General features: G+C 42.8%; 1 protein-coding gene across 1 annotated transcript in view; it reads left to right on the forward strand.

Moving 5' to 3' along the window:
* The first annotated feature begins 660 nt into the window (after positions 1 to 660).
* Positions 661 to 13,602, forward strand: part of CPD (carboxypeptidase D) — an 86,590-nt gene continuing 73,648 nt past the window's right edge. Inside the window, exons 1-2 of the mRNA XM_054459895.2 lie at positions 661 to 1,512; positions 6,802 to 7,049. Coding sequence (XP_054315870.2) covers positions 767 to 1,512; positions 6,802 to 7,049 — 994 coding nt within the window. The 5' untranslated portion in view covers positions 661 to 766. The remainder of the gene's footprint in view (positions 1,513 to 6,801; positions 7,050 to 13,602) is intronic.

A 13,602-nucleotide genomic window follows, 5' to 3' on the forward strand; every position in this document is an offset into this window, starting at 1 on the left:
TTTACAGTAAAACAACGTGGGGTGACGCCTAAGAAATAGACAACATTAACACAAAGGGAACCTACTACGTAGCACATTTCCGCTAGACATAAAAGAGACACCTTTCCAGGCAGCAACTCTAAAAATGAATGCACCGCCTAGAGAGGTGCGAGCCTTCCTCCCCACGAGGCGTCCCGTGCAACCGCACGCGGACAGCGGGGCTCCAGCGGAGGCGGGGCGGATGCGGAGACAAGGCGCCTAGGAGACTGGGCTAAGGCTTTGCCTGTCCGAACGAAGATTCTTTCGAACCTATTGATTTTTTCTAGTCTTATGATTCTTTCGAACCTTTTGATTCTTTCCATTCTCGGTTCTAAGCATTAAAGCGCAGCTGAGAAAGGCAGCAACAAAGATGGGAAGGGAACTAGCAGGAGTTCTCAGAGAAAAATGGGTGATAATTTAGGGGAGAAGCCATAAAGAAGAGACTGAGCGAGAAGGGCAGCACACGCAGAACACGAAACAAGGAGGAGAAGAGAAGAAGAACCTTGGCGAAGGAAGACGGTGACCAAACTCTTCCCAGACGGGAGCAGGGCAGGCCCGCCCAGAGGGAATCGGCTGCTTTAAGGGAAGCCCCGCCCCCTGGTGGTGACGCTCCATCAGGCCCGCCCGCGATTGGCTGCGGCCAGAGGGCGGGATGGGGTTGCTAGGCGAGGAGGGGATCCGGCGGGCCCCAGCCGCCCGCAGCGCTGAGCCGCGGGAGCGGAGCTGGGGTTAGCCGCGCTGCTGGAAGATGGCGAGCGGCCGGGAAGAGCGGCCGCCCTGGCGGCTAGGGCGGCTCCCGTTGCTCATGTGCCTGCTGCTGCTGGGGAGCTCGGCCCAGGCGGCTCACATCAAGAAGGCGGAGGCGACTACGACAACGACGAGCGCGGGCGCCGAGGCGGCCGAGGGCCAGTTCGACCGCTACTACCACGAAGAGGAGTTGGGCTCGGCGCTGAGGGAGGCTGCGGCCGCGGGGCCCCCCGGCCTGGCCCGCCTCTTTAGCATCGGCCACTCGGTGGAGGGCCGGCCGCTGTGGGTGCTGCGCCTCACGGCCGGCCTGGGGTCGCTAATCCCTGAGGGCGACGCGGGGCCGGACGCTGCCGGGCCCGACGCTGCGGGGCCGCTGCTGCCCGGCCGGCCCCAGGTGAAGCTGGTGGGCAACATGCACGGCGACGAGACCGTGTCGCGCCAGGTGTTGATCTACTTGGCCCGTGAGCTGGCGGCCGGCTACCGCCGCGGGGACCCGCGCCTGGTCCGCCTGCTCAACACCACCGACGTGTACCTGCTGCCCAGCCTCAACCCCGATGGCTTCGAGCGCGCCCGCGAGGGCGACTGTGGCTTCGGCGACGGCGGCCCGCCCGGGGCCAGCGGCCGCGACAATAGTCGCGGCCGCGACCTCAACCGCAGCTTTCCCGACCAGTTTAGCACCGGCGAGCCCCCCGCCCTGGACGAGGTGCCCGAGGTGCGCGCCCTCATCGAGTGGATCCGCAGGAACAAGTGAGTGTTGCCTGCCCCCTCCCCGTCCGTGTGTGCCTCCAAGGGCCGAGGCTGGTTCCGGCACCCAGTAGGCGCTCAGACAATGCTGGCATAAGGGGTGGCGGTGGTGAAGGTGAAGGGAGACACCCTGTAACGGGGACAGGGCCCAGGCCGCATAGCCTCCCGTCCTGCTAATCATCAAAGAATTGCCTCCTAGAGGCTGTCATTTGTTCAAGGGATGGCTGGAGGGGACACTCCTTTCTGACATTCTGGTCCCTATTCTTACAGGGGCATGGAATATGAGCGAGAAGAGATCTTAAGGGTAACCTAGGTCAGCTCACACATTTTATAGATAAGCTGTCATTGTTGTTATCTTCTATCAAAAGTGCCTAATGTTATAGGCGCTGTGCTAATTTTTTCTGTGACTGCAGTATCTCACTTTATTTTGGCCACAACCTGATGTCACAGACACCATGAGTTTTGCATACGGGGAAATTGAGGGTCAGATTGGTTAACTGATTTACATAGGAGTGTGGCTGGGACTTAGAATTAGGCAATCTGATTCCTGATAGTCCTCTTAGCCACGGAGGGAGACTGGAGCCCAAAAATGGCAGATGATATTCCCAGGATCTTCCCCTTGCCTATTTGACAGAAGCTGGTTTTTCTCCAATTTTTACCTCTGACTCAGCTTAAGAAGATATGGACTTAGCTGGAGAACTTGCACTGATCTGTGAGCCGCTTCATTTTAGACTCTGAAGGGTTTGCGATGTCATTTGTGCACCTTATTAGCCTGGGCGGAATGGCTAATGGTCACACTTTTAATACACACTTTAAGTGTTATTAAGCATTGCGCGAGGTTTAAAAAATTACAAAGTAGAAGAATGAGGACCTCAATAAATTAGTAAAAAACAAGAGAATGTTATAAATATTTATGAGGTATGTTGGTGTACCCAGTTAAACTTTACAGGAATTGTTCCCACTGGCAAGATGTGTGTGGGCTGCAATAACACGGACCATCTCTGTGGAAGAGGTAGAGCTTGAGCTATCTCCAGAGATGGGCAGGATTTTCCGCAAAAAGAAGAGGAATAAAATAGGAGGGAACTCACTCCAGATGGCATAGTGTCTGAAGTGAGCAGGCATCTCTTCCCCTTTTCTAGCATCAGCTTTTCCCCATTTTTGTATCTTCATAAGGCTTTTGAAGCAATAACTGATCATTCCATCTGGATTAAAAGAAGATTTCTGAGGGACTGCTAAGATAAAGAAGTTTCTCTGCGGGACTTGGAATCATTTCTTCTACAAGATTTCAGTCATATATAGATCTAGAAAATTCTTGGGTGTTAGGAGAGTTCCTGAGTCTTTTCATCTTCTATCTTTTACTTTACTCCTCTTGATAAGCTCTCTTGTAGATATATAATTTCACATAGACTTTCTGGGAGGATTTTTTTTTCTTTTAAATACTATCGTGTCATGACCTCTGAACATCTGCATAAGAAATATGACTTTGACATACACTTATTGACAGAGCTGTGATGGCCAGGGCTTTTTGGAGATGATACATCAAATGCACCGTTTGCATTGCTTAAATGTTTAAAATGCTCTGTCCTTGCACCTTTAAAATGCTGTGATCCTTGCAGGGATGTAAATTCTGTGCCTGGATTTTTCTTTTCAGTATTAGTTGTGCTGTGACCAAATATGAAAATAAGCTTTTTCTTGGTGCAAGTCGCCTTGAGGCTATACAGAGTCATTTTGGTCTGTGGCAGTGGACTACCCTAATCATATCTGTTCTTCAAATATGTAACTCTGATTAATCAAAAGGGAAAGTAGGTGATCATATATGGTGAAGAGTATATCCATCCTAACTCAAGTCTTCAAAAATTCACTCAAAATGCATACTCTGTGCTATTAACCAATAACAAAGGACACTGATATGTGAATAAAATTAAAAACACAAGCACACACACAATTTGATATTGATGCCTAAATATAGCGTCAACTTTATGGATAGGATGTTTTTAAAAACTCAAACATTAGTCTGTATGGGAAAACTACCTTTTTCAGTGTATTTTGTGAGGTAAACCATTTGAGTAATTTCTTGATATTCTATTCACCCAGCTATATTCGAATTAGATTTTGTTGTTATTTTGAATATGTAAAATTTTAAGGCTTAATTTCCTCCAGCTTAGGAAAATGAAGTTTATTTTCTTTGTTCCACTTTATACTTCATCCAATGGATGTTGAGACAAATATTTTAAGAAAATATATAAAAAATTAACTTTATCATTCAAATGAAGATTTTATAGTTACCCCTATTTTTTTATAGTTGACCTCTATACTTCTTTAAGTGAATATACCTGCTTACATTTTCATAGGAGATAAGCATATAAATGATATTTGGATGTGTTTGTGAAAAGCGTTATCACAATGTTGAGAGTGGGTGCAGATGATTTTTTTGGGGGGCTTATGTATACATATCTATGATTGTCTGAATCTTTGAAATGTAGTTTGTCAGATATCAAGTTATCTTAATTTTTTTCAAGTTATCTGCAGGGTTACTTGGATAGCGTAATAGAGTTAATTTAGAGATTAGCTGTTTAATATTTATAAATTCATTTGTAATATCTATAATATATTTACCAGCTACTTTAAATCTTATGCAAGGAATGATATGTGATACTGAAGTCAAGTATGAGAAACATTTGAGAGAATTGATTTGAATGGAAACCATAAAGTACCTTTCAAATAAGATTGGAGTTGATTTGCAAAGTTGATTTGACAAAAACTCAAAGCATAATCTTACAGCCATTGTAGTCACTTTCTCTTGAAATCGTCATTGTGAGAGTGACATTGGTACTTTCAAAACTGTAATTACAGTAAGGAAAATCGAAGTGAATTTTATTACTCAAGTAGATTGCAAATATTTCATTGTTCAAAAGTATTTGATTAAGCCATTTTGACAATATTTCTGAGAAGTGTTGGAAGAAATGTTGAACAAAATGAAAAACAGCATTTTGTAGAGAATCTTAGATTTTAAAGTTTTACTTAAAATGTGCAATTAAAGTAGCATGCTTTACTTATTTAGAATATTTAATTATCCATTTTATTTTACTAGAATATGAATGCCCAGAGGGCATTTGTTTGTTTGTTTCGTTCACAGATGTATCTATCCCTAGAATGTCGTTTGGGATGTATCTCTCCCTGGAATGTCATTTGGCAAATAGTTGACACTCAAGAAATGTTTGTTGCCGAATGGATTACCTGACCCTGCCCTTGCCTTCTTATAACTTTCCCAGAGTCAGTGGGGGAAAAATACTTAAAAATTGTTTTAGAATTACAAACCAGAGAGTAAATTGTTAATACCTTAGCTATAGGGGAGAGGTGGTTAGAGTGGAGTTAGAAAGTTAGAATATTTACTTAGTTTTTGTTTCTGTATCATTCTATTACCCAAGGACTGGCAGTGGAAGTGGGGAGTAAAATGATAGTTTGTAAGGCAGTGTTTCCTTAAACAGGATGCTAGATATCTCCAAAGAAATGAACATTTGTTGAGCAGGGGCTATAAAGCAGTCTTTATGCCAGATTATGTTTGATGTGTGTTATCTTAATTTTCATAACAACTCTGGGAAATAGGTAGCATTAATCCCTATTTTACAAATGAGAGGAAAACTGAGGTTCAGTGAATTTAAAGGCAGTAACTTCTCCTGATTATGTTATATTACTGGTGAGCAACAGATCTGGGAGACGGAATGTTCTTACCCAAATTTGTCTGTCTCCAAAGCCTGTGCCATTGCCACTACACCAAATGGCATTCTTCTCTGGTGTCTGGAAGGGTGCTAATTATAATTATATTAGTTTTTAGCTAGTTTCTTTTCATAGTCTATGCTAGTGTTTAATCAGTGTCCTTATTGGCAAAGATCTATCTTCTGATGAACAGATTTTGTGTTACAAGTAATTTTCATTGTTTGATCTTCTCTGGGATAATACTACTCATCATGCTTAAAATAGTCTTTCAAATTAGACATGACAGGTTTACTTTTTTTTTTCAAGCATATAGAAAAATGTTATATATCAACCCCCTTTAGAATTTCTGTAGGTCAGTTAATTTCAACAACAGAAAGGCAGAAGCAAGAAAATCCAATTTAGAATGGAAAAAGAAAAGTATTTAATCTCTACTGATAGTAATGGTTTAAGCTGTTATATAAGGGAAAGATGCTTAAATAGGACTTTAGCATTTTTTTTTTTTTTTTGCCTTTAGGTTTTAGCTTTTACCATAAAAGGAATTCTTCAGTATTTCTATATAGATAAGTTTGACCAAATTGTAAATTGGTTCACTTAAAAGTAGAAGCATTAAAAAAAATGTTTCTTTTACAGGAGCAGCCTTGTCTCGATGTCAATTTATTTTTTTAATGGCCCAATCAGAAACATTGGGCCTTGAAAGAGCTGCTTCTACAGTGATGCAATGGAGGACTAGTCTTTGATATGGTGTATTGTTTTTCTCTGTAAGCAGCTCACTGAATCAGGTTGTTTTCTTTGTTTGTTTGTTTTTTCCTGAATCTTCTCAACTATGGCTTCTCTCTTGAAAATGTGAATTTAGTATATTGTGAAACTGGAGTGAAACACAAAATATCCTTTTAAAAATTAGATTTCCTATCTTAAAAATTCTCTTTGGACGGTAAATGTAAAAAGCATAAAAGTTATTAACCTAACATATATGCAATGAATATTTATATATACCAGCCATGTTTTATGTGGAATTTACGTATTATGAAATACAAGTCGTAGGCTGAACTATATGAAATTGTCATTTTTTTTAGGTCAAAAAAATGGGTGAGGGCCAGGCACAGTGGCTCATGACTCTAATCCCAGCATTTTGGGAGGCCTGGCAACATGGCGAGACCCCACCACTACCAAAAAGAAAAGGGTGAATATTGGCAAGCTCAAAGCTCATATAGTTCAACCTAATACATGAATTTGGAATTCCCTAAATAAGATATTTCCTGAAATATTAATGTATACTGTGTTATCCAGCTATTTTTTCAATGAAGGAAAACTCTTTAAAGTTAGTTTAGGTTAACCTGAATTGTTAAAGCTGTTTGAAATCTTAAATTGATAATACTTTCTTTCCATTTTCTTTTTTTGTTGTTGTTAGTCTCCTTATAACAGATAACAGCTGATAGAGTTCCTATCAGGTTTTTGTTTTTTAGGTCTCCAAGAGAGATATTGGAGTTTATTTCTAAAAGATTTTGTGGAATTTTTTTAATGCATGGTGTTTTGTGTCCTTTTTTAGTGATACGTGACTTGGTTGTATTTTCAAAGGTTTGTGCTTTCTGGAAATCTGCATGGTGGCTCAGTGGTAGCAAGCTATCCTTTTGATGATTCTCCAGAACATAAGGCCGCTGGAATCTATAGCAAAACCTCAGATGATGAAGTATTTAAATACTTGGCAAAAGCTTATGCTTCAAACCACCCCATAATGAAAACTGGTGAGCCTCATTGTCCAGGAGATGAAGACGAGACTTTCAAAGATGGAATCACAAACGGCGCACATTGGTATGATGTGGAAGGTATGCAAAGCATTGAGTTTGCTACATTTTCCCCCTTGTTTGTTGAATTTTCTTATGTGTATTCTGAGCAAAAAAGAAGAAACTTTGTAGAAATCTAACTTTAAAAGATAATATTTCTTTCTATTTTGAAAATTTCAAACCTACAGCAAAATTGAAGGACTACATGAAGACCTATCTGTCCTCTCTCTACATGCATGTGTATGTGCATGCACACACACACACATACACAATCACACAATCTTTTGCCAAACCATCCAAAAGTAGGTTGCAGATTTCACAACACTTTACCTATAATTTCCTCAGCATGTATTTCCCAAGTACAGGGACATTTTCCTGTTTAACTACATACTATTACCATAACTGAGAAATCAATGATAATTTAATATTATCATACCACATGCCGTCCATAACTCAGATTTCCCCCATTATGTCCAAAGTAGCCTTGGTAGCCCTTTTTTCTCCAGATCTAGGATCCAATCAAAGTTCAAGCATTGCATTTGGCTTTTGTAAAGAGACCATGCTAATAGTCCTATGGAAAAATTCCATAATCTAGATTGTCACTTTCTTCATTGTAAGATTAGGTCAGATTTCCCAGCAAGACTATTATATAGATCATGTTGCGCATCATATCAGGAGACCCGTAACGTCGAGCTGCAAGTGGCCAAGTTGGACAGCTTGGTTAACATGATGACCACCAGCAACCAGGTCTCTCCATTTAAACTTAAAATATATATATATTTTAAGAGACAGGGTCTCACCTGTTACCCAGGCTGCAGTGCAGTAGTACAATCATAGCTCACTGTAATCACAAGCTCCTGGGCTCAAGCAATTCTCCTGCCTCAATCTCCTGAGTAGCTGGAACTATAGATGTGTGCCACTATGCTAGCTATTTTTTAAATTTTTTGTAGAGATGGGGTATCGCTGTGTTGCCAAGGCTGATCTCAAACTCCTGACCTCAAGGGATCCTCCTACCTCAACCTCCCAAAGTGCTGGGATTATAGATGTGAGCCACTTCACCCAGCCCAGATCTCTCCATTTTACATAAAGGCCCATTTTCCTTTTGTATTTTAATCTGTGAGGTGATCATGGAATGCTGTTTTTTTTATTTTTATTGTGGTAAAACATATATATATATATATAACATGAAATTTGACAGTTTAACTGTTTAAACATTTTTAAGTGTAGAGCTCAGTGGTACTAATTTTCACAATGTTGTGCAACCATCACCACTATTTCTAAAATTTGTTCATCATCCCAAACAGAAACTCTGTACGCATTAAATAATAATTCCCACTTCCATCTCTGTCCCTTACCCCCAGCCATTGGTAACCTCTAATCTACTTTCTATCTCTGTGAATTTGCCCATTTTAGATATTTTATATAACTGGAGTTATACAATATTCTTCCTTTTGCATCTGGCTTATTTTTCTTAACATAATATTCTTAAGGGTGATCCATTTTGTAGCAGGTATCAGAACTTTATTCGTTTTTATGGCTGAATAATATTCCTTGAATGTTTATGTTAGTAATACATTTTGTTTATCCATCTATTAATGAGCACTGGGTTGTTTCCACCTTGGCTACTGGGAATAATGCGTAATGAACGTTGGCGTTCAGGTATCTGTATGAGTCCTTATTTTCAATTCGTCTGGATATATACCCAGGAGTAGAATTGCTGGGTCAAATGGTAATTCTGTGTTTAGCTTTGACAGACTATTTTCCAAAGTAGATATACCATTTACATTCCCACCAGCAATATATAAGGATTCCAATTTCTTATGAAATGTTATTTTTTAAAGAATTGTTTGTTGTTGTTTTTTTTTCAGATGGAATTTCACTCTTGTTGCCCAGGCTGGAGTACAGTGGCATGATCTTGGCTCACTGTAACCTCCGCCTCCTGGCTTCAAGTGATTCTCCAGCCTCAGCCTCCCAAGTAGCTGGGATTACAGGTGCCTGCCACCATGCCCAGCTAATTTTTTGTATTTTTAGTAGAGATAGGGTTTCATCATGTTGGCCAGGCTGGTCTCGAACTCCTGACCGCGAGTGATCTACCCGCCTCAGCCTCCCAAAGTGCTGGAATTATGTATGAGCCACCGTGCCTGGCAAGAATTGTTAATACAAGCTTGAACTGTTTACCTTTTCTCTTTAAATGCTATGAAAACAGCTATTACTCTTTTTAAACTTTAGGTATGCTTTGAATAATAACGTTGTTGTTTTTATGCACAGATGTAGATGTAGAGGGAACTTAGAAGGAATAAGTCAACCAATGGAAATGTCATCAGTGTAAATTTTTTCTTTTCTGGGAGTCTGCCCATGATGAAATGCCTTAGGTCTTCCTTACCTTTTTATTGGCAGTCACATTATAAAGTGTCTTATGACATGTCTCTTAATGTGTATTTAAACCTTTGAATTACTCTTTTACTTTTTATATCAAGCCATATGTACCCAAAATGGGTCATAAGTTTGAGAACTTAATACTTTCGTTATGGGATCTTTGGGGTGTTGCTTTTCTGGCTGGAAACCTCTGTGCCTGGTGGTGCCTTTGCCCAAGTTCTTGTCCTGCATCCAAGAAGAATGAGGTATGCAGACAAGTGGAGGGTGAGCAAGACAAAGAGGAGCTTTGTTGAGCTCAGAGGAGACCGGCAGTGGGCATCTCCTGTCTGTAGGCAGGTCACCCAGTTAAGTGTTCAGCCCTCAGCACAAAGGAGGCCCTGGAGTGGGTGGCTTCTCTCTACAGGCAGGTCATCCTGATGAGTGTTCAGCTTTCAGCAGAGAGGAGCTACCCTCTGGTTGTCCCATCTCTCCATCCTCTGCCTTGCTCTGGCTGAGCCCAGGGCTTTTATGGACCTAAGAGGGGAGAAAGTGTATGCCGATTGGTTCATGGGCGCCACGGGCAGCCTGGAAAAGGCACCACAAGTCCCCACTCCAGTCTATGGGACTGGCAGCCTGGTCCCCAGCCTTCAGGCCCTCACCAGGGACCCCCTCCCTTATACCCAGGAGCTAGTCTGCCTCTTGCTGCTTTCCATGGTACCCCGGCTGCTCGTGCTAAGGGGCACCTGCAAGCCAGTGCTGAGTCGCCCTCAGTCCCCAACCTTGGTTCCCTCTTCCACGCTTGTCAGTGCCCAGTCCGGTGGGGGCCCAGGCAACAGGGCCCAAGCATGTGCATACCCCTCCGGGCTGTGACAGTGTGCCGCCTCAGCTCCAACCCCAATCCCGGATAGGAGCGGAGGCAAGAATGGGGAGAGGCCAGGCAGCAGGAGCAGGCATCTCCAAGCCTGCAAGGGTAAGGGGGGCCTAGGAGGTCGGGGGACGCAGCTGCTGCCAGCTCCCAGCTCCCGCCGACTCAGTGGAGCATGCAGCCCCAGCCGTGCCCCCTGGGAGCCTGTGGGGGGGTGGCTTCTAATCCTTGCTGGGCCTGAGCCAGTGTCTGGGCCAGGGGCGACATTGCCACAAGCTTCCCTGTTGCCCTGGGGCTAAGGAGTGGCCCGGAGCTGGTTGCGGGCCTGGGGCCTGACTGTCAGGAGTGTCAGGCTGGGAGGTCATCCCACGTGGGGCGGACACCGGGGACTTGGCCCCAAGTGGCCCGCGCAGAGCCTCCTCCCGAGCCCAGGAACCCGGAACCCTCAGTGGGGTGGGCGCAGTGGCTGCACTTCTGGCCAGGTTCCCAAAGCTGGAGCCACTCCTACCTTCCGCCCCGCCCCCAAAGCACGGCCCCAGCTCCACATAGGGGTTCCTCTCTGCCTGACTACATTACTCCCCCGCTGTGCTGCTCTGGGCCTGACCCCATTACGGCAGCCCCCAGGGCAGCGGGCTGTGGGGGGTGGCAGCGGGCTGTGGGGGGTGGCTGCAGAAGGGGTGGCTGTCCGCCTCCTTCCTGCACCCTCCGGCCTGCTGCTGCTATCACTTTCTAGAATTTTCTGATCCTCCTATAGTTTCTACCAGTGTTTCTTGTATATCAGAAGCATTCAAAAAGAGGTTTGACATACTATTTAGAAGTCAAACCTTCTCCCCATAACAATTAGAAGTGATTTGAAAATCATTAAAAAATTTTTTATAGATAATGGACTTACTTTAATGTGTGATTTTTACATTTCAGTCCTTAGTAAATATATTTAATAAAACCTAACTTTGAACTGGTGGTTTTGTAATCTAGTCAAGTTGCTTCATTAATTTGAGATGATGTTACTTAAAATAATGGGGTAAATACTTAACTTTGCCTTTTTGGAAAAAGTTGTAAAAGGTTAGAAAGTAATTTCTAACTGACAGTTAATTGAGGAAGGTAAATGTATCTCATACTACTTAAAAAATAAATATCCTGCCTCTACAAAACGTAGGTGTACTTTGGTATTAAGGCCAGAGATATTTAGTGAAGCTAGTTATCATCAGATTTTTCTGATTATTCAAACATCTGAAGAAGCTACATTATGCTGCTATCATTTTTATTTTTATGAGCATCAACTTTTCTCTTGTTTCAGCTGAATGTCAGATATGTCCTATGTTATTTCTACAATAACTGGCTTATTTCTCTTCGTACCTCAGCAAATATTGAGCAGTTTCCCCTTGAAGAGGAGGCTGTGATGGTTTTAGTTTCAACAGGGTGAATTCGTTGTGTTTAGTGAGTAAGATGTTGTGAAACTTTGTGACTAGGCATATATTCAAAAAACCCGGCTGTCCTGGAGTAATTTTTTTTTTTTTTTTTTTTTTTTTTGAGACAGAGTCTTGCTCTGTTGTCCAGGCTGGAGTACAGGTGTGATCTCAGCTCACTGCAACCTCTGCCTCCTGGGTTCAAATGATTCTCGTGCCTCAGCCTCTTGAGCAGCTGGGATTGCAGGTGTGTGCCACCATGCCGGCTAATTTTTTGTATTTTAAATAGAGACAGGGTTTTACCATGTTGACCAGGCTGGTCTTGAATTCCTGGCCTCAAGTGATCCGCCCGCCTTGGCTTCCCAAAGTGCTGGGATTATAAACGGGAGCCACATGCTCAGCCGAGTAATTTTACTGATGTTCTATGTGATATATTTAGGAATTCTAGCTTGAAGTATAGACCTTTAGAGCTGAAAGTGAATATATTGATTAGTCCAACCCTTTTGTTTTAGAGAAAATCAAGGCCTGAGAGAGGAACTAACTTGTGCAGTATAATGTATTCATATAGCAAATATTTACTGAGTTCCTGCCATGCCACATACACTGTATTAGGTGATGTACCGGTATACAGTGAGAGCAAAACAGAAACAACTCCTGCTCTGAGGAATCAGACAGGATATTAGTAGTGTGGAATCTGGGGTGATTTGGGCCCTAGTGCCTTTGCCTTCATTGCCAGGGCTGGCCCAGCATATCTAGCTGTCTATGTGGGTGAGCCTTGCCTCACTCAACATGTCTCACAAACCTCCTCAGGATCCATTTAGGAAATGGCTATTCTAATAAGGCTGATGAATAGCCACATCCCCTTCCAAAGCCTCGTTATTGTGAGACCTACTCTGGACTTGTTCATGGAGCAAGATGCCTTTTTTTTTTTTTTTGAGATGGAGTTTCGCTCTTGTTGCCCAGGGTGGAGTGCAATGGCACAATCTCAGCTCACTGCAACCTCTGCCTCCTGGGTTCAAGCGATTCTAGTGCCTCAGCCTCCCGAGTAGCTGAGGTTATGGGCATGTACCACCACGCCCGGCTAATTTTTGTATTTTTAGTAGAAACAGGGTTTTACCATGTTGGTCAAGCTGGTCTTGAATTCCAGACCTCAACTGATCCACCTGCCTCGCCTTCCCAAAGTGCTGGGATTATAGGCCTAAGCTACCGTGCCCAGCCGCCTTTTTTTTTTTTTTTAATCACAGGGCACTGATTTGTATGTCATTTGCCTACTGTTCTTTCTTCACGGTTTTGAAGACATTGTAAAAATCATATGATGTTTTAGTATGTTTATTCCAAAGCAGATTTAATAAAAACTGAACTGTAGTTTTAGGTCAACTTTTAAGCCATGGTGTGTGCTTATAGTCACAGATACTTGGGAGGCCAAGGCGGGAGGATCTTGAGTTCAAGCCCAGCCTGGGCAAAATAATGAGACCCTGTCTCCAAGAAAACAAACAGACAAAAAAGAATTGCCTTCTTTCAAATTAAACAATTTAAGGAAGGGCAGGCAACTTATAGTTGAAATTATTTGATCAATGATCATAGTTTTATGTAACTTTTAGACGTTTTCTTGGGCAGAACATTGTTATATTTTATTTTCTTGCAGATAGAAGAACAGTAGAAGGCAGTGCAGTGTAGTGGCAAAGAGAGAGCTTTGGAATCCCATTGCCTTAGGTTGGAATCACAACTCTGCCTTGACTAGCTGTGTGCGTGTGTGTGTGTGTGTGTGTGTGTGTGTGGGTGGTATGGGTGAGAGACAGAAATAATCTTGGACAAGTTAATGAATTTCTCTAAGCCTCAATTCCCACTTATATAAAATTAAGATAAATACTATCTACTCACAAGATGAGGAGGCTCAAGTGAGAATGTGTGTAAAGCACTTTAGCCTAGCATCTGGTGCCATGGCTACTTATCTCTACTAGAGTTTAAA

This window comes from Pongo pygmaeus, chromosome 19 (assembly GCF_028885625.2).
Source record: "Pongo pygmaeus isolate AG05252 chromosome 19, NHGRI_mPonPyg2-v2.0_pri, whole genome shotgun sequence".
NCBI classification, from domain to species: Eukaryota; Metazoa; Chordata; class Mammalia; order Primates; family Hominidae; genus Pongo; species Pongo pygmaeus.